This window comes from Xenopus tropicalis, chromosome 5 (genome assembly GCF_000004195.4).
Source record: "Xenopus tropicalis strain Nigerian chromosome 5, UCB_Xtro_10.0, whole genome shotgun sequence".
NCBI lineage: Eukaryota > Metazoa > Chordata > Amphibia > Anura > Pipidae > Xenopus > Xenopus tropicalis.
Window position 1 is genome coordinate 30515821 of NC_030681.2, and position 21548 is coordinate 30537368.

A 21548-nucleotide genomic window follows, 5' to 3' on the forward strand; every position below is an offset into this window, starting at 1 on the left:
GTGTATCTTCTATCCCCACCCCTATAGATTGTAAGCCTTTGGGCAGTTCCCTCATTGTCTGTGCTGTTTAAAGGAAAGTTATAATCACCCAGTTATGCGCGCCCCCCCCCCCAGAGATTGTAATTGTTTACCTAATACCCCCGGGTGGTGCTCCTGTTAGGGCTCTGGCACACGAGTCTCCCTTGTTGCGGGCGACTAAACTCCCCGATATGACACCCCACTCGAGAGGCAACTTCGGCGATCTTGCCGCTGCAAATGCCATCTCATGTGCGATTTACATTTTAGCCGGTGGGATGTCATATCAGAGAGTTTTGTCGCCCGCAACAAGGGAGATTTGTCACGGGTGATTAAACTCCCCTCGTGTGCCAGAGGAGAACTGCAACAGCAGGGGTGTACGTGAGCAACATCAATACTAACTGTAGATATTAGTATCACAATAGCCTTGGATATTCTGCTTGTTCAAGAACTCATCCAGGCCCCTCTTACAGGCATTAACAGAATCTGCCATTGCAACATCACTCAAACAAATCAATGAGGTTTTCTTTGGTCTTTTAGAAGGAAAATAAAGGAATAGTTGCTTATGGGTTGTTCGGGTGCAACTTAACTTATCTGAGTTAATAACTCCCACGTTTAGCTTTGTCCTGGCAGCCATTGTTTTTCTGGCAGGCTGGGCACAGATTTCCCAATGACCTCAAGCCACAGTTTCCTTGTTTTTTTTTTTTTTTTTTTTAGCAGGAACAGACACCACAAATCTATTTGGTTACCCAGCAGGAAGCACAACTCTGCAGAAAAATGTAAGGGGATCGTGGCCCTTTAAATTTGGGCTCTGGAGCAGTGGAAATGTGATAAATCTGGTTTCATCATGTGACAGTCTGAGTGTAACAGATGCCAGAAGAACATAACCTGCATGAATGTTTAAATGCTAATACTACTGTTGGGTGGGGTCTGGGGCTGTTTTCCATGGTTTGAGCTAGCGACCCTGACTTCAATGAAGGCTTAAGACTACAGTGTACAATCAGATTTGTGACAATACTGTCCATTTGTGAGAGGAAGTTTGAGGAAATACCATTTTGTTGTTTCAGCACATTAATGCTTCAGTGCAGGAAGCAAGGTACATACAAAATGGGTTTGACAACATGGGAGTGGAAGAACATGATTGGCCTGCAAAATGGCAGGACTTCAACCCAACAGAACACTTGTGAGATGAATTGAGGTGCCAACTGTGGGCCAGCCTGATCCCCAACATAAAGGCCTGAAGATTGAAACAATATTTTTCATGCCCTTTGGCAGGAGAACAAACTCTTCAATACACTGGTTTAGTGGGCAGTGAAGATCTGTATTGTACAGAGCAATATGTTTGTGTCATAGTAACTATCACAAGAAAAGCCTTTACTTAAATCGCCTGACATGCTCATACTCTTTATAACATGTTCCATGGTTGGGGAGGTGCAGTCCCCTTCACATAGGCCATTTGTATATACAACAAAGTATAATTGAAAATAACGTTACTGATATACCAGGTCCTGAAACCTTTTTGTGTAAAACAAAAATATAAATTTCTATAAAAATGTTTGTATCCCACTTCTAAACAGCACAGCGGCTAGTAACTGTATATTGCTCCAGATACACAGTACTGAGTTATCATGGCCAATGTCCATGCTCAGAACCAACATTAAAGGGCAATGTGGTGCAGTTATTGAAGGCTGCTCCAAACCAACAATGCTCATGTACACTGCAGAGGACTGCAAGCAGTATGGTATGATCAGTAGGCCTAATAGGAATCAGTACTTCCTGCTTTATCATCATAGGGTGAAAAGCACCAGTATCATAACAAAGTTACTTTGCCTCATTCATCCCATTTAGCCTTGGAAATGCCTTTCCATAGTGCTTGAGCGTGTAAAGCCTATTGCACGAGCGGTCTAATCAAATCCCATTCATCAGAATAGGAAATAGGGTTCATACACTGGCCGACCCTGTATGGTGTGCGATTGTTTGGGCCAGTGGACCTACACCATATGAAGGTACAAGTATTTCTATTGTTTTTGTAAGGTCTAATCGCTGGAAATGGAGAGCAGCCACAGCTCCAATTTGCTTCCTTGTCTTCAGTTTTTATACTGGTGATCCAACGGATATCTGTAGTACATAGATGTGGGCCAGGCCCCATACTTGTACAGTTTCATGCCATGTTACCAATATATAGCCAGCTTAGGCTCTCCAGCCAGCCCAAAAAATAAATTCTGCACACATCTTAAAAAGGTAAGAGCAGAAGGCAATGTTTCCCATTAAAGTGAATGGGAAGTGACCAAATAGTGTTCTAGAGGATCACCTTCCTATAGTGACACAGAAATTCTCTTGTATTTATTGATTTATTTTCACAGTGTATTGGCAGAGGTGTAATCCTTTATAGGTTCAAGTCTTTAACACCACTTAAATATTAATGGGAAGAGCCAGACAAGTCTGAGCCAACCAGCTGGTTCTTTGATGTAAATGTTGCCAGAGATTCTGCCAATGAGATCTTCTCTTCTGCACGCCGTTTCATTGCACATAGGTAGATGTAAGTGGGGCCACATTGATAGGATGTTCAGTCGTTCCACTTCACGCAATGTTAGAACCTATCGGCAGCGCGACTTGCCACTGCCCGTATGTTGCCGTACACTTTGGATGGAGGACTTCCTGTTGAGGTGAGGAAAAAGGGGGGGGTGAACAAAATTGGGTCTGAACTAAATTAATAGTCAGTGGTACTTGTCTGATAATGAACAAAACAAAGCAAGGTGGGGGTGCTGTCATCAGAAAACATCAGCTGCCGCTCCTGCTGCAAACTTTGTGATGACCCTATAGTTTCATATAGGTGACTTCTGGTATTTTAACCATACTGAGAGAGAATGGCATCTAAACTGCAATGCTTCTAGTTCTGCCTATCTTAAAGTCACAGAACAGAAAAAATGACAACTAGCACTTGTAAAATGAGCTAGAAACTATACACACAAACTTAATGAACATGAATAAAATGACTACCTGGCATACATAAAATGACTATACTTGCCTGAATATGTTAGGTGGCCATATCAGATTGGCCCAATCTAAGATCTGCTTGTTTATTGACCTCACCAAATGAGCAGGTCGTACAGAGTGTGGCCAGCTTAAAGCAATAATGGGGCAGATAAAAATAAATACAGGCAGGCAAGCATAACTAGTTACCTAAGATAAGGTTACAGATTGCAGTCCTGGCCATCTTGATGTTCTGAAAGGATCCCAGTATGTGTATTTTTCTGAAGAAAAGTAGAAAATGTGATATGGTTAGAAAGGTCCTCATTCCTATTTCCTGTAATAAAGATATTTTATAACACTGATCCCACCATAATTGATCTGAGTTAAGAGACATATTGTGTGAAAAACTAGAATGTGCCAGTGCATTATACTTCTCTAAAAACAGACAGAATTTCATTAAAATGTTGTGTTTCTAACTGATTTATTAAGAAATTCCCTAAACCCTACTAGTCCCACCCATCTGTTCCACTTCCCGCCTCCTTTCCCAGGCACTGAGTAGAACGCTGTGTGTATGGCACCAATACAGCACGTGTATTTAAAACAGCCCCAGGCAGCGGTGATACGAGAAAGTGATGCATTTATAATCATTTGTTTTAATAATAGTCACAGATATTGAGTGGAACATACCAAAAGTGTGAGAAAGGGTGGTTACATTTATATGTAACGTGAATAATACAATATACACAGACTCAGGCCCAGACTGGCAATCTGGAGGTTCTGGCAAATACCAGAGGGGCTGCTGTAAGATGCCCTAGTCACTATTTATTGGGCAGGGGGCTGTTTGGGCCTACACCATTTCATTTAGATACGTTATATATTGTCACTTATCAAGGATTCCCACAAAGAAGCCACGGGCCTTTCACATCCTCTACATTAGCTGCAAGTTTTTATTTTAGCTTTTTAGAAAACTTAATGAATAAAATAAAAACATACAGAAAGATTACAAAAGAAAAAGTAAAAATAGAGTTAACCAGCAGGGCCAATAGGCTGCACATCTATTAATATCATGCATTAAGTAATAAGATTATCTTCTATTGCAAGCCATGTGCCCCAAATTGCTTCAAATTTCAGTGGGCATCCCTGAGATAAATATGTCAGTTTCTGACCAGGGTGGGTATCTAGCCAAGCTTCTTAGTGAGTTGGGGGTCAAATATCACACTGCTTGTAGCCCTGAAAATATGGTAATTTGATAAAAGGAAAAAAATGTCTAAACTGTGTTGGTATTACTACACAATTCAACTCAAACAGAGCCCCTTTTAAATGTAAGCTCTGTTGCCCAAACTGTCCAATCACAGTTGAGAGCCCATGAGCGGAGAAGTCTGTGCATCTGTACTTACGAATCAGCAAGAACTATTCTTGTCCTTGTGACATTTTCTATGGTGAACTTTGTCTTGCCTCCTTTTCCAGCTATCCGCCCAATGGCCCGAGACAAGTGGTCTCCCTTCAGCGGTTTAACTTAACATGAAAGGGAAAAAGAAAATAAAAAGGTGAGATTTTGCCATAAAAATAAAGTGGGGGCATGAAAAGAGAATAATGAAAGCATTACTTTGGCCTGATTTATCCCTACTAGGCATAAGCACACACAGAACCCTCAATGCCCCCACCTTTATGTCTCTAGATCAGGGAAACTGAATGACCTACTCATACTGCTAAACTACAGCTTTCAACCCAACTGAACAGCCTTGGTCTGTCTGTGGGATCCTGACACTTGACTTTAAACAACATAAAAAAGGAATATAGTCAGCCATGTCTGCTCTTGATCCCAATATGGATGTTCCCATGCAAAGAAAAAAATTATAATCTGGCATCCAAAGCTACTACTTCTAACAACATTTTGCACAAAGTGCAAGCTTAGTAATTGTTAAGCAGCACATTCCTGATGCAGGAAGTCAAAGCAGAACTGTCAGAAAAGTTTACTCTGCAAAAATGCAGATTTACACTTCCCTCTTTGCTGAGGCGAGAGAGGGATTCACTGATGTTTTGTGGAATAATAATAATAATATTGAGCAGCTCTTTATCTAAAAGGATAACAGGTTGTAGCTGAGGGAAGGGAGGGATTTGTTTATACAGAGGTTTCTCAGCAGACCGCGGATTTGTTTGACTTTGCTAACTATGATCAGAAAGTAGATTGTGTTTCATTTTCAAGTTTTGCTCTGTGTCCAAAAATAGCAAAAACCATACATATTTACAGACAATATGTTCAGTAAGTTCAGCACAAGCCCTATTTATTGAACTAATAAGTATACTAAGGGGGATATACAGCCTTTTTGACCTCGTATTTGATAAAGGGATACGGTCATGATTTTTATGGTATACTTTTTATTTCTAAATTACACTGTTTCCATAGCAAATAATTCACTCTACCACTTAAAATTTTATACTTGAACCAACAAATATTTTTTTAGTTGTACTATTGGTGTGTAGGCGCCATCTCAGTGCATTGTGCCTGAGTCTGAGCTTTCAGAAGGAGCCAGCGCTACACATTAGAACTGCTTTCAGGTAACCTATAGATTCTCCTACTCCCTGCTCAAAATTGGAAAAGTTGCCAACAGCAAAACCCGAGGAGACATAATAAGTGGGGCAGGTACTGCATGCCGTGTCTGTAAGAGCTTTACAAATATCCTACTTTGCCAGATTTACTGAGCAGGTAGCTTACCATCTGTGACTTCAAATGATTCCAAGAAGAGATCGTCGAGCCGGACCAGGGCTAACGCATCCTGCAGCAAATGTAGGGCACAATTAATGGGCAAAAAGTCACTCAGTCTGTGCCAAAGCATCAGAACAAAACAAGAACAAAAGGTAAATAGGCAATATGCAAACCGATTCCCCAGTAGTGGGAAAAGGCATGTAGGAAATATATTTAGATATACACTCAAAAAATAATCTGCATTTTGCACATGAAGGATTGTGAGACACTCATTTGTACTGAACACTGTGCCACTTAAAGAGCCAGTCACTCTTAGAATCAACAAGACAAATGCATATAAATAGTCAGACCCTTACCCAACACACAAAAGATTTATCCAAAACCTGAGCCATTAAAATCGTATGTGATGTTATCCAGGCATAGGAGGAAGGCAGAAAATTTTGTGGAAAATTGTGTCTGGTACAGCTACACCCCTACCCACAATGCACCTAACACCTCAGTGCATAACCAACCTGCTGTAGGGATTACCTTGTAGCTTGGCATGCTGCTTAAAGTTTACTAGGAACAGATGCATGTGCCAAGTTACTGACTGTGATTAAATCTAATTTTACCAAAGTATTCAGTGGTCAATGAATAGGGATGCCTCCACACAAACTATTTACAAACCATTACAGGCTAAAATGCCAGAAAATAAATTGACTGTATTCCTTAGCAATGCTGAACTGCAAAAGGGACATTTGTTTTCCCTTGTATTGGTAAAGTTTTCTATTTATTTTGGGCCACAAGTTACCATGTTTAACCTGACATGCTAGAGATGTAAAGCTAGCCATTGATTAAAAAGGCACAAACAAAAGAGTTTAAAGGAAAACTAAGGGCAAAGACACACGGACCTACTTAGTAGCAGTTACTAAACACCAGAGAATACCCTGCCATAGACAATACTGAGAATTGCTTCTGCCAAAACACAGAGACAATTATCAGTAAACAGTAAATCAGCACTGTCTATTATTGTAGTCGGAACAAGTAGTTGCTACTAGTAGCTACGTATGTCTTTACCCTTAATAGTGAAATAGCACAACAACTGTATTTCTTGCACAGAACACTCTCCCCCCTGTGTTTAAGAATACTCTCTGGTCACTCTGGAGGTGGATCAACCAAGTAGAAATAAATTGCCATCGGGGACGGGAGGGCAGAAATACTTACGCAATTGAGCTAGATACCTGGTCACTGCCTGCATGGTCAGGGAAACAGAGACTTTTTGGCCAAAACCCAGCCCTTTGTGGGTATTCTGTGGGTACCCAACCCCGGACTCTAGCACCTACACAATGTTCTAGTCTGGCCCCCATGTTGCCCCTTATAACCATCGCCAATGTACAGACACACAATTCCACATCAGTAAACACACAGAACATGCAACAGGAAAGGCAATAACTTACCTCAACCTGAAACCCCAGAATAAAGGCTCTGACAAAATCAGTTGCTTTTGTTAATGCGCCAACATCTGTGGTTTCCTTGCAAGTCTGTAAAGAAGAATGGCCTTTGTTAAAGGGGTTGTTCACCCCAAAACTAACTTTTAATATGATGCAGAAACTACTATTCAGAGACAATTTGCATTTGGCCTTCATCTTTTTATCATTTGCATGTTTTTTAATTAGCTTTTTCTGAAAAGAAAGGCAAATACTATTAAAAAATTAAATATGACCAACTGAAAAGTTGCTAAGAATAAGCTATTCTATAAAACACATAATGTTAACCTGAAGGTGAACCACCCCTTAAATGCATGGTGGAAAGCATCAAAAACCAACTGCACAGGAATGCAAGAGTAAATGCCTGGGTGCGAAAGCCCTTAAATTCTGGAACATTAAAGATTATTTGCTAATGATTTATGGCAGGGATCCCCAACCTTTTTTTACCAGTGAGCCACATTTAATGTAAAAAGACTTGGGTAACAACACAAGCATAAAACATGTTCCTGGGGGAGCCAAATAAGGACTGTTATTAGCTATTTGGTAGCCCCTATATGGATTGGAAGCTACAGGAGGTTCTATTTGGCTATACATATGGGTTTTATCCAACCAAAACTTGCCTCCAAGCCAAGAATTCAAAAATGAGCCCCTGCTTTGAGGCCACTGGGAGCAACATCCAAGGGGTTGGGGAGCAACATGTTACTCTGAGCCACTGGTTAGGGATCACTGATTTATGCCAATGAAGTTTTCTGCAATACATATAAGATTTTTTTTTTTTTTTGCACTAATAGGTATCACTTAAAATACAAGGAGACAAATAAGGTCAACACATAGAAAAATTGAAAAAAAAGTAACAGCTATGTTAAGTAGCTATGGGCTATGTCATATAATACATGACATATGTCATATAGCCCAAAAATAATTTATAAAAGGAGAAGGAAAGGTACAATCACCGGGGGGTGCCAAAATGTTACCTGATACCCAGGGCCATAGCACCTGTTAGCATAAAACTGCACCGGCCCAGGGTACCTGCAAACCAGAAATCAAAAAGCTTCTTCAGCAGCAGGGTCTGCCCTGAGGAGCCGGCACCTTTAGCCACTGTGACAAACAAGCGTTACCTTTATTTCTACATTTCTTGTCTTTAGGTTGAACCGCACTTGAAGCTGTAAGTGTTCCACAATCGGAGTGAAGATTTTCATCCAGTTTTCTTTAAGAGGAGTGTACCTGTGTGAGGGGACGGGGACTTTCCTCATTTCATCTTTGTCTCCCTAAGGAAAGTGAGAATATACGTATACTATTTAACAACCAAAGGATGGATGATTACATTTATAGTTTCGTTCAGAAGTAGAACAACAAAGCCCTTCCTATACCATGGCCAAAGGTTTGTGGTATCTCAGTGGATGAGGGCATTGGCAATATGTCCCCCAATATCTAGAAAGGGTATTGCTGATCTTCTAACTAATAAAACTTTCCTTGTAATAAATCTGATACAAAGGCCTTAGCTAGAAGCTTAACATGATTGCTGGGATGGAGTCCATCATGTTCCTGACCATTCTTCTTTGGGACTCAACAAAACACTCACAACTGCATTTCCACTTCTAACCTGACCAAATGCTTTTATACAGTTCAGGGAACTCCAAGGCAAATTCTAATACCCTCATATTTACAGAAGGGCTTAGATAATCTATTTTATTTTTAAATACACATTTAATACATATTTATACCAGAACATTTTTAAAGGAGACATATCCTATAAAAATTTACAATGTGCCAGGGAATTATACTCCTCTAGATATAGAAGGATTGTGCTAAAAAAAGTTGTGTTTCTGACTGATTTATTGAGAAATTCGCCCAAAACCTCACTAGCCCCGCCCATCTGTTCCACTTCCTGCTGGCTGAATTCTCTGGATGAGCTGGGGAGCCGGCGGCCCTCCATACACTGCACTGTAGGATAGGAACCAATCAGCAGCTAGGCTGACCTGATAGGGAACTGAAGCCTGTCTTTGCTTGTGTGACTGCAGGGCTGTGATTGGCTCTCCCCCTCCTACTGTGCTTCTGGCAGGGACCGTTAGGACACACCCACCCCTCATTAAAGACTGACAGGGGCCTGAGAGGATCTATAGGGAGCTCCAATAAAGGGACCATTGTTACAGATAGGGTTAATGTTTAGCCCAAAGGGAAACCAGCACCATATATTATTCATAATTGCCTACAGGGTTAGGGTTTTCCCATTTATCCAATATGTCTCCTTTAAATGCACATTTAAACGAGTCATGTGACACAAGTGACATCACTAAACTGGCATTATAACTGATGACATCACTAAGCACCTTTTAGAAGCAAATATTTTAGACAATCTTCAGATTAACCTTTGATACAAATGGATAATAGGATGTCCGTATATAAAGCCCAAGGACTGTTGCCAAGATCGCACACCATAGCAACAACAGCTAGTAGCCACTGAGGGAGTTCTCAATACATGGTGAAGTGTTGCTTCTAGAACAGTGTGTGGCCCATACCATCAGCTTATCCCCAGAGATGGGAGGAAAGTCCGGCCTCTTACTCGGCTGCTCCCCGGTGTCCATGGGCCTCTCCTCGGCCGCTCTTCTCTTCCTGGTTTTTTTAGAGGTGACACTTGTGAAACTTTCCCCGGAGGCTGCGGCGCTTTCGGTCTCCATTCTTGCGATGTGATTTATTCCAAACAGAAGCGATAGAAAAAAACTCTATTCCGATAGTTCCCAGCGATATCACTACACGTGCATCTCAGCAGCCATCCGGGTCCCAGAGAGGCGGGGCCAAGGCGGCCAGGCCACACAGCACTGGGCGATAGAGCGGTTTCACAATTACGTCACGTACGAGCAGCGCTATTGCATTGCTGCGTTAGGCCCCACATAGGCGTCCTAATCATTGCCTTGGCTGTTCAGCTGTTTCAAAGCAACTGGTCATTGCAGCCAGTCATTGTATGCCTTTAAATTATTTGCGCTGTGAATGAATTTAGTCTTAAATGAGACGGGACTATGAAGGAAAGTACGGGAAAAATAAAAATGTTTAAAAACAAAAGGCGTGAAGCGAGCAGCCAAAGCCCTCTGTTTGTCAGTTGGAGAGTGTTGTAAGGGGGCGGGGCTGGCCAGCAGTGTAACACGGAAAGTACACACGCGTTCCATTGCAAGCAGGCATCGCTCACCGAACGCAACATGTCCTCCCCTCTGGAGAAACCGCAGATTATCGCTCATGTGCAAAAGCCCGTCACCTACACGCTGTTTGACTGCAAGTGGATCCCCTGCAGCGCAAAGTTCGTGTGTGTGGGGAACCTGGCCCGGGGCAGCGGGGTCCTGCAGGTGTATGAGATCCAGCAGGGAGAAGCCAAACTGCTGCAAGAGGTCAGGGGGTAGTGGGGTAGTGGGGGGCAGGGACACGGGGTGTCATGTCTGAACCCTAATAACCGGCGCTACATTGTGCTATTTCATTATAAGAGGATAAAGTGCAGTTTGACGCTAGTTTGGCCTTAGCATCAGCCGTTGCCATGGTAACACCAGTATACGCAACAGAAGCTGCAGCAGTGTGTTCTTATAATATAAAAAAACAACAAATACAAGAGTATTGTAGAAATGATACCTATATTGGCTAACAATAAAAATACATTGCAAGCTTTCAGAGCTCTAAGGCCTCTTCATCAGGCATCATTTCTACAATACTCTTGTATTTGTGTTTTGTTGTTTTTTTATTTTTTGACACTGGCTAACACGGTACTACAGTTTTTGTTTTGTTCTTATATTATACATGTTTATACTGTATAACTGTATACTGTACGGTCATTAAGCTATCAGACTCATGGGGCATGTTTAGTAAATACAGCTTTATACTCTGAGTATTAGTATATTAATACAGTAAGTACATCAGGGTTCTGTTATACAGACAGTAAGTACATCAGGGTTCTGTTATACAGACAGTAAGTACATCAGGGTTCTGTTATACAGACAGTAAGCGCATCATGAAGCTATTTGAAAATCTAATTGAAATATGAATAAGAAAGGGCCTGAAAAGTAAAATAATAAATAAGAATAGCATTGAATCCTCTCAGTTACTCTGTTGCTTGGGTTAGCAACCCTGACAACCACATAGCATTTTCATCTATAATATACTAAAGATTTATCTAAAGGTGAACTTCCCCTTGAAACAAAGCAGTGTGCATGCAATGTAGGAAAAGAATGCTTTTACCTGTAATTTATAGTGTTAGGAACGCACCGAAACCTGGATTCTAGTACTTTCTGCAGGATTCTAATTCAGCCAAATCCTAACTGTTCAGCCAAACCAACAGAACCCTTACCCTAAAGCCCTGTGATGTAAAAGGGATTTCATTAAGGGTTTGGCCAAATCTTTTGTGGAGGATTTGGTATTTGGCTGAATCCCAAAATTATGGATTTGGCCGATTCTTAGATTTTATTTTATTGTGTGGCACCATGCTATTATAGAGACTGTAATCCAAGCAGGGCAGCGTGCTATTAGATCTAAACAGTACATTAACGTACCATGACGGTGTATAATGTAAGTACATTAGCGTGCCACAACGGTGTATAATGTAAGTACATTAGCGTGCCACAACGGTGTATAATGTAAGTACATTAGCGTGCCATAACGGTGTATAATGTAAGTACATTAGCGTGCCATAACATTGTATAATGTAAGTACAGCAGCGTGCCATAACGGTGTATAATGTAGGTACATTAGCGTGCCATAACGGTGTATAATGTAAGTACATTAGCGTGCCATAACAGTGTATAATGTAAGTACATTAGCGTGCCATAACAGTGTATAATGTAAGTACAGCAGCGTGCCATAACGGTGTATAATGTAGGTACATTAGCGTGCCATAACAGTGTATAATGTAAGTACAGCAGCGTGCCATAACAGTGTATAATGTAAGTACAGCAGCGTGCCATAACAGTGTATAATGTAAGTACAGCAGCGTGCCATAACAGTGTATAATGTAAGTACAGCAGCGTGCCATAACAGTGTATAATGTAAGTACAGCAGCGTGCCATAACAGTGTATAATGTAAGTACAGCAGCGTGCCATAACAGTGTATAATGTAAGTACAGCAGCGTGCCATAACAGTGTATAATGTAAGTACAGCAGCGTGCCATAACGGTGTATAATGTAGGTACATTAGCGTGCCATAACAGTGTATAATGTAAGTACAGCAGCGTGCCATAACAGTGTATAATGTAAGTACATTAGCGTGCCATAACAGTGTATAATGTAAGTACAGCAGCGTGCCATAACGGTGTATAATGTAGGTACATTAGCGTGCCATAACAGTGTATAATGTAAGTACAGCAGCGTGCCATAACGGTGTATAATGTAAGTACAGCAGCGTGCCATAACAGTGTATAATGTAAGTACATTAGCGTGCCATAACGGTGTATAATGTAAGTACATTAGCGTGCCATGACATGATATAGCGACTGTACTGCATTGCAGTACAGTAACATGCTGTTGGGGCACTATAGTATATGCTTATAGTATAGTACCCTAAAAGTAGAAAAAAGTAGTATCTAGATTCCCATTATCCATAATGCAACAAGACACAGCAGTGCCTTTCTCTTTGCTGAATTGCTATTCACTATACTGCTTCTTCTTCAGCTTGTGCTTAAAAAGATTGTTTACCTTTTAGTATGATGTAGAGAGCGATATTTGATATTGGTCTTCATTTTTTATTGTTGTTTTTTAGTTATTTCATTTTCATTTCAGGAGCTCTCCAGTTTGGAGTTTTAGCAGCTATTTGGTTGTTAGGGTCCAAGTTACCTTAGCAACCAAGGAGTGGTTTGGATGAATAGGAGAGGGCCTGAATAGAAAAGAAAGTTCAAAAAGTAACAATAACAATAAAACTAGCATCACAGAGCAATATTTTTTTCGGGTCAGTGACCCCAGTTTAAATACTGCAAAGAGTTTAAAGAAGAAGACAAATAATTCATAAACTATAACAAATAAATGAAGACCAATTGAAAAGTTGCTTAGAAGTGGCTATTCTGTAACATAGTAAAAGTTAACTTAAAGGCGAACCACCCCTTTAATATTAACTGGCCCAGCATTTATTCCTGCTCTGTGCCCCATGCATTCTATAAGTACAGTATCCAAGCAATTTGTTGGCTCATAGGTTATCATTGCTCCCTTGTAACGCTGGGGTACTAGGCTCAGATCCCACCAGGGATTTGTTCTCTCTGTGTCTGAGAAGGTTATTTCTGGGAGCTCAAGTTTTGCCCCACAAATATACCGGCAAGTTTATTGGCTCCTTCCGACCCTAGTGTGTCAGTGTGATGGGGAAATTAGATTGTTAGCTTCTCTAGATTTGACATAAATGATGAGCAATCTCTATAAGCCCCTTGTAAAATGTGCCGTATAAATACAGGATAATAACACTTATGGTTAGAATATCTATAATCACAGTGTTTGCCTTCAAGTACTGTTTTTGTAAAGTAATGGGTCGGTTATCCATTACATAGCATGTTAGCATACAGCAAGTATACAGTAGAACCCCCATGTTACATTTTTTAGGGGACCAGAAAAAATGGTGTTCCAGGGTGGCGGTAATTTCACAGTTTCAATTCATCATAGCAAACTGGGCGGACACACTAGCGTCAGCCAGCAATAATGTAAATGCTAAATGTTTGAAATAAACGCCATAAGTTTCCTCTTTTACAGATCTGGTATAACTGCACTGATATTAACAGAACATTTCTAAAACAATTGGGTTGGACTGGCCCACAGCTTAGAATAGGCTCTTAAAAGCTAAAACTCTCTAGGATTCTAACGGGGTTATCTAATACAAGGTACTAAGTTTGCCCAGAAGCAGTAACCCATAGCAACCAATCGGCAGGTAGAATTTACTGGTCACCTGTTGCTATGGGTTACTGCTCCTGTGCAAACTTAGTGCCTGAATGCTAAAACTCAAAAAAGCTATAAAGGAATGAAAAGGTGTTATATATAGAAAACTATTATGGCTCTCACAGCCATAGGAAAGACTAAATTTCCCAGAATCCCTTTTCTGGAGTCCTTCTCTGGCAGCAGCCTGACTGAAACCAGATCAGATCGCTGATGGATCAGTGTAGTTTTTGCCAGTGAGCCGGAGCTGTACCATTGGTGTTGGAAGGGGGGGGGGGGCATTATAGGGAATTTTAGTGAGAACATGATTGCCCTGCACACTGCCTGACAGAATAAAATGTGGATCATATAATTACTATGCTGGAGTTCATTTCTCAAAAGAAATTCCCCGTAGAAAGGATCTGTTTTGATTGTGGAGTACTTCGTTGTAAACACTATTCCACAGGGACCATTACAACTTTCTTTGTTTTTCCTACTCCTCTGGCATATGGGTAAATGCAACAACAATTCACTGCTTGACTGACTTCTAGGAGATTCTCTAGCAGAGATGCTATACCCAGTGGGGAGTATATAAAGGATTAGTGGCCAAAACAATAACAACAACCCATCAAGAGTTCTGCTCGTGCAGCAAAAAAACAGTGTTATACAAAAATCATAAATAGGTTATGCATTCTAGGTATGAACTTTCTTCTGTGCTGCTCTCCCTGTCAGGAGGGGAAGTGGTACAGTCCAGATGCTGTTTGTAAACAAACCCCCATATGTAATAAAAGGCACTAGATCTGCCCAGTAACAGTAACCCATAGCAACCAATAAGATGTAAGGTGACCAGTAAATTCTACCTTCCACATTCTACCTTGGTTGCCATGGGTTACTGCTCCTGGGCAAACTTAGTGCCTTTTATAACATAGAAGGCTTAAAAAATGTAAAGGCCAACTAAAGATCCGGTTATACATTGCTTCATTTTAATAGTCATTGAACATGGGGATGCTGTGCTATTTCCCATAATGAGCAGTTTTATACCTGCAATCCTCCAGCTCAGCCCCCTCCTCTAAGAAGGGGGGGCCAGGGGATTAAGAAAGGTAACCCCCACTGCAGATGTAGGAACAAAATGGGCAAACTGGTGCACTTTAAGCAAATGCCTCTTGGTTGCAAATGTCTTTTAGGTTGCTGCCATCTAGAGGTGAAAGAGAAAATGTGTCTCTTCTTCCTGAGATGTATATTTGGCATCAGCTGGGTGATTCTGTGGCCTGTGTGTTTCCGTCACAGGATGATGGGTTTCTGCAATGCTGTACTATACAGTAAATAGTACTGGGTATAGCACCTCCATGGCAGCTGTATGAATATACATGAATGAATGTATGAATACCTTATTCATTAGGGAGGATTATATATTCTGTATATTGTGTGGCTGAAATAAAAGTGTTTTATTATGTTCCTTATTTAATGAGGTTTTTGCCCCTTTTTCAGGTTGAGAAGCCCAAACCTATAAAATGTGGGACATTTGGAGCAAGCTCATTGCAGCAGAGATACCTGGCTACGGGAGATTTCGGTGGAAACCTTAACATATGGTAGGCGCATATAAGGCTGTACATTAGGGGCTATGCCCTGGTCATCACCCATATTTGTAGCTAAGATCAAAACATTCCATTAGAAAGCAGTGTGTTGCCCATATCTGCAATTATCGTTCAACATTGCTGTAGTCTGGCAATAATTGTAGGTTACCGGGAAAAAAAAAATAATGCAAATAAAAAATAAATATCATTACTGCTTATTCTTTTACCAAATGGCAAATCCCAATGGTGTACTGGGCCAATTAAATGGAACACGGTTAGGCTTAATAATGTACTTTCCTGCAGCTTTACAGATAAAAGGAGAAGTGTCACCAGGTCTAGTAACCCACAGCAACCTGATGGTTTTTTTGGTTGCTATGGGTTACTAGACTAGATACAAATGTACCAACTTCTGTTATATTTCTTAATAAGATATTGTTTACCTGCTCTTGGATACTCTAAGACCATACCCATAGTCAGTGATTAGGGTAGGGCCCTAACTCTACTACATCAGGGTGCCAGTGGTGTATAAATATGTCGGGCACAAGTACTCATAAATTTAGCTTTATTTGGCTTTAGATCCTTTTCCTAAAAATGCATATTGTTTCCTTTGTAGGAATTTGGAAGCACCTGATACTCCTGTTTACTCCGCCAAAGGCCACAATGAAATAATAAACTGCATAGATGGGGTGGGCGGAGTGGGCATTGGGGAAGGAGCTCCGGAAATAGTAACCGGAAGCCGAGATGGTGAGTAAATTGCAATAATTTTGTCTTCATTTGATAGAAAAAGTGCTTGCTTGCCTTTACTGAGCAATAACCTTCAGTGTAAAGGTGGCCATACACTGTAAGTCACTTTATAAATATTTGTTTATAATAACAAGAAGGAAGAAGATCCCTGCCCTTAGAGATTATGATGTAAGTGGGCAGAATGCTATCAGTCTGTGTGTATGTTTATATTAGCAGCTGACTGCATCTGCCCCTGGGGGTTTCTCTGCGGCTTCTGTTGATTGTATTTGTGCCCTTATTTCTCCCTGCTGGCATCTCGCCCTCATTAACAGCATATTTACAGGTAGATGTTTTGTTTCCCAGAGACTGAGATCTAACCGGGCAGCAGTGTTTGCATAGTACGGGCACAGCTGATGGGAGCTGGCACTAGGGCAAGGGAATTACACAGCAGTATCATTAATATCTGTGTTTTCTTGCAAACACACAAACAGAACGGGAAGTGTTCCATAGTCTTTCCCATGATACCGGCCGGGGACATGCCTAAGGGACATGGGCGCTATTACTGGAAAGCACAGTGCTGCTCTGAAATCCAGTGGCTAGGGAGGAGGAGAGGGCAGCACTGGTGTAGAAATGAATGGGACACAGCACAGAAAGAATGAATGCATGCTCAGTGCTTGCACAGGTGCTACAGCAAGTCTCACCTCTAGGGGCGCTGCTTCTCTCACCTTGCTACACAACTAGCTAGAAACAATAGAAAATTGCCTGCTTTGTATGTGCTTGCCTTTCCATAGCTTAGCTGCTGTCTCAACAGTTTCCTGAGCTTCTTCCCATTACCCATTTTAAGAAATGGAGTCAAGCAGGCAAGGGCCCTTTAAAACTTGGGGCCCAGGGCTTGAGCCAGCCCTGTATGGAACAGACCACAAACCATTATTAAGAAATATTGGGGAGGGTCTAAACTTCTTTTGGGGGTATGTGGTAAGATGGTGTAAATAAAACAGAAGATAGTAAGGGTGAAGACACACAGGACGATTAGTCGCTGCAACTTTTTAAAAACTCAGTAGCACCGACTAATCGTGGCGACTTAGCACCATAGATTACTATATGGTAAAAAGTCTCTGCGACTAATCATCCTGTGTGTCTTCGCCCTTAAGGTTATGGCACTGTGCACACCAGTGGCTATGGGCACAGCTTGAGACTGTAACTCATATAATAATCTTCTGTCTCTTGTAGGAACTGTTAAGGTTTGGGACCCCAGGCAGAAGGATACTCCAGTGGCCAATATGGAGCCTGCAGCTGGGGAAACCAAGCGAGACTGCTGGACAGTGGCATTTGGTAAGAGACATATAGCCTGGCCCACTCGCTAGCTTTTGAGGGAATCACTGGGTTAGCGCTTATCTGCCCGCCTAGATGTTTCTGGATGCTCAGTCTCACACCAACCAGCCCTCTGCCTGAGATCAGTATGTTCATGCTGTACTAGATACTGGGCCTATAGCCTCAAGGCTGATACAGCTGTTTCATATATCTCTACCCATATTATTAGCTTACGGGCCACACATGGGACCTTGAACCTCCAGTGTCAATAATAGAAAAAATGTAAATGTTTTGCCAGTGTTTTCCATCATTCTGAATCTGTGTGTTGTGTGCCAGGCCATGCCTATAATGAGCAGGAGCGGCTTGTGTGCGCCGGATATGACAACGGAGACATTAAACTCTTTGACCTTCGTAACATGTCTGTCAGATGGGAGACCAACATTAAAAATGGGGTAAGAATTATTAATGGAGTAAATTCCCTGTTTAGCTTGTCTCACAAATTCATGTTCTGATTTCTACCCACCCCCTCAAGTGTTAATACAATGGATTGAAGCTCGTTACATTTGCCCACCTACTTGTGCTCCATGCACGACAGGGTGCGGCAGCATAAGACATTGTCATTTAGTTAGAAGGTAATTGAATAGTCCGTTACAGCTGCACCCTTAGGTGGCATTCAAGTATAGTCAGTCAGTACCATTGAAACTGGGCAAACTATCGCGCCATGTATTTCTGTTTCATCACATTAAGCTGGCCATGAACTCTGATATCTGCTTGTTTGGTAAGTTCACCAAAGGAGTGGATCTCTGCCAAAGTCGGTCACACACGCTGGGTCAGATCTCACTCATCCGATTGGTGCTTGTAGATAAAAAGTTTTTGGCCATATATGAATCAGGCAGGCGCTCCCTACAGACAGATTTGGCCAGCAGGCTGCTGGAAAGGCCCCATAAATGGGCTAATCTGGCAATGCGGTCTGAAAGGACCAACTTGGCAGCTTTGATCTCTCTGTGTCGGGGCAACTTAAAGCAAGCAAAGAAAAGCTATGTCGGTGCTACCTTTATAATGAACTGTACATCATGAATTTCATTTGTCTTGTCAATCTGAGTATGATTTCATTTCCCATGCAGGTCTGTAGCCTGGAGTTTGACAGAAAGGATATTGTTATGAACAAATTAGTTGCTACATCGCTGGAAGGAAAATTCCATGTGTTTGACATGAGAACCCAGCACCCCAGCAAAGGCTTTGCATCTATGTCAGAAAAGGTAATTGCACCTCCATACAGAACTGAGCCACGCTGTCCCCCATTTTTGTGCTTTCATTACTGAGATGGGAAGCCTTGGGTTAAGGATGAGGGGGTATAACTGACAAGGCATTGCTGCTAGTGAGAAAAGACTTGAATATATGTGCCCCTTGTGTTACACCCAGGGGTTATTGCATGTGTTAGAGGCACCCAGGTGGCATCCATCATCCACCCCCCCCCCCCCCCCCCCCCCCCCCCGAATTCAGTGAATGCTCCAGTCTGGGAATGCAAGGAGCTAGAAGTGCATTTTGTCTGATGCTTTTAGTCTTTGAATTGCTCCTCACAGAGAGCAGCTGTGTATTGGGTAGCTGAACAGTGAATCGGTATATGGGAGTGTTTGTATTGGTATCATGCCTGTATGTTCCTAACCATGCCCTTCAGCCAACACTTCAACCCTGGTAAGTGCCCATTTAATGCCATGTGAGGAGTGATACCTGTGAGCTTCTCTCCAAATCCTGTTACAGTACAGTTATTCTGTCCAGTCCAGGTGCTGCCAGTGGCTTACTGAGTGCTATTGACTTCATGCTTGACCATTGGCTAACATTTTGTGTCTGCAGGCTCACAAATCTACTATATGGCAAGTTCGGCACTTGCCTCAGAACAGAGATGTGTTTATGACCAGCGGAGGCGCCGGGAACCTTCACCTTTGGAAATAGTAAGTGGATTTGTTTCTTGACTGGACATGCCAGGCCAGTCCTTTAGAGCTTAAGGGATGCTAAGAGGCCTATAAGGATAAGGCAAAAACCAGAATATTTATAAAGATGTGTATTGGCAGTCAAGCGCTGTGTAATAATGATCATATGAAGCTGCAGCACCCCCTGCATAGGAACTGGCCTGTCAGTAGAAATATGTCCGATATGCTAGATACTTACTAATTGTGATTAGGGCAACAAGTTCCTATGGGTTAGAGGTGCCAGGGTCACTTTATGAAATAGATTTTAGACTCAAAACAAAGTAAAACTGTTTTGTGGGCACTGATTAAGACTCCTCCTTCTCCTAGCGAATACCCAGCTCAGCGCTCCCGAAAGGACTCTGATGACGTGGATATGGGCGTTGCTGGATCAGTGAGCCTTTTGCAGAATGTGACTCTGTCCACCCAGCCAATCTCTAGCATGGACTGGAGCCCAGATAAGAAAGGGCTGTGTGTTTGCACATCATTCGACCAGACAGTGCGAGTGCTAATAGTCACCAAGCTGAATAAACTGTGAGGCCGGTGCCGTGGAGCACAGAAAATACGTTTACATGGGACCAGGCCGTATGTGGATTCTGCCCATCTGTTCCATTCTTGGAGGGAGAGATGCAAGAGTGAAAGTGATAATCAACAAGGAAAAGAAATCTCTATTTAAATATATTCTCATTCATGATTTACTATTTATAAAAAGATACACTGGGACAGCATTTCAGAAATCTCTTGAATACAGATTATTGGGTCTCCCATTGTTCTGTTTAATTCTGCTAAGACTAATGCCAGACATGCCAGTCTTGCATACATAGAGGATCACTGATCTTGCCATGCTGCACGATGGGTAATCACTTCTTCATTTGATAACTGTGGGTCTAGCACATTGGCCAAAAGTGTCATTGGCCTGCCTAGAATCACATGGCCCTTTACTCTTACATAGCAAACCAATCATTTGGTGCCATGATATCCAGAAAGGCTTTTCCTTGTGCAGCGACTATCAGTCTTGTGAGCCGTGGGTTTCTGTAGTTGTTTCCAGCGGGTGAATATTGCTTCTTATGTGCATTCTCTGCTCAAAAGTGCCTTCAGCTTCTCCTCCATGGTGATCAGTAATGAAACAAACAATGTGTATTGGGTAAATGTTGCAGATAAACATGTAGTAGAGCTCACAGCCACATTGGCTTCCTGCTGAAACACTAAATAAAAGTGTTACTTTTTTATTCCATAACTGTCTTTATTTCCATTTCTGTCTGTTTTATTTCCATCAAGAAATGTTTCAAAAGTTTTAAATGTAAATAATACAACAGGTAGATGTTTTTTCCTATGTATCACCAAGGGCAGGACTTGTGGATCTTAACCTTCTGGACCATTTCCACCAATGTGATAGGATGAAGATGTCTGGACTGGCACTGGTGCATAGACTCCAGGGCTTAGTTGGCACTGAGGCACTGACAAGATGAAACTGGCAAATCAGCCATTCAGTTCTTATCTCCCTGTAATGTAATACATAAGAATTGCTTGTATTTGTGCCGCTGGGGGCTATTCTCACTTCTATGCAAAAAATTTCAATTGAGAGATCATTTTGACCTGCAGGATGCTAAAACCTACTCTTCATTCACATAACCTGCTTTTTTAAAGAGTAAAGAGAGGGAAGTCTGGGGTGTCAGGATCCATTGCTTCTTCCTGTAGGTAATGTATTTTGGGCTGAAGTTGCCACTGCCTCTAGCTGTATTTAATGTCTTTGGGGTGTTGGTACTCTGTCTTGCTAATATATTTAGGGTGAGGGGATATTGTACTTGGAAGTCACTGTACCATTATGTACAACTGTATGTATGGCCTTCATTGTACAGACTGATTCAGAGAGACTGAGGCTAATGGTACAAGGGGCAGTTTTTAAACAGCATGTATTAGCGACACCTGTAACCACCCTGGCCTCTTCCTA

The 21548-nt window shown here is 41.7% G+C and overlaps 2 protein-coding genes across 2 annotated transcripts; one reads left to right on the plus strand and one right to left on the minus strand.

Moving 5' to 3' along the window:
* Positions 1-2352: 2352 nt before the first annotated feature.
* Positions 2353-9949, minus strand: pno1 (partner of NOB1 homolog). The gene is made up of 7 exons (NM_001005132.2): positions 9681-9949; positions 8280-8429; positions 7132-7215; positions 5705-5765; positions 4386-4503; positions 3199-3269; positions 2353-2673 (listed from the first exon to the last, which is right to left on the minus strand). Exons 1-7 carry the CDS (start codon positions 9837-9839, stop codon positions 2606-2608), a joined length of 711 nt encoding a protein of 236 aa, NP_001005132.1. The 5' UTR covers positions 9840-9949; the 3' UTR covers positions 2353-2605.
* Positions 9950-10338: 389 nt separating this feature from the next.
* On the plus strand, positions 10339-20831 carry wdr92 (WD repeat domain 92). The gene is given in 8 exon segments (NM_001103046.1): positions 10339-10541; positions 15511-15611; positions 16210-16340; positions 17550-17651; positions 17967-18082; positions 18755-18889; positions 19485-19582; positions 19928-20831. Coding segments are annotated over 8 exon segments (1077 nt in total). The 5' UTR covers positions 10339-10355; the 3' UTR covers positions 20136-20831.
* The last annotated feature ends 717 nt before the right edge of the window (positions 20832-21548 follow it).

What these genes read in the sequence shown, in the direction of transcription:
- pno1 (NM_001005132.2), bottom strand. Translation starts at nt 9,839, where the DNA reads ATGGAGACCGAAAGCGCCGCAGCCTCCGGGGAAAGTTTCACAAGTGTC. An exon ending in CAAGAAATGTAGAAATAAAG is followed by an intron (nt 7,216 to 8,279) that starts GTAACGCTTGTT and finishes TCTTCTTTACAG; the next exon opens with ACTTGCAAGGAAACCACAGA. An exon ending in AATCTGTAACCTTATCTTAG is followed by an intron (nt 2,674 to 3,198) that starts GTAACTAGTTAT and finishes TCACCTCAACAG; the next exon opens with GAAGTCCTCCATCCAAAGTG.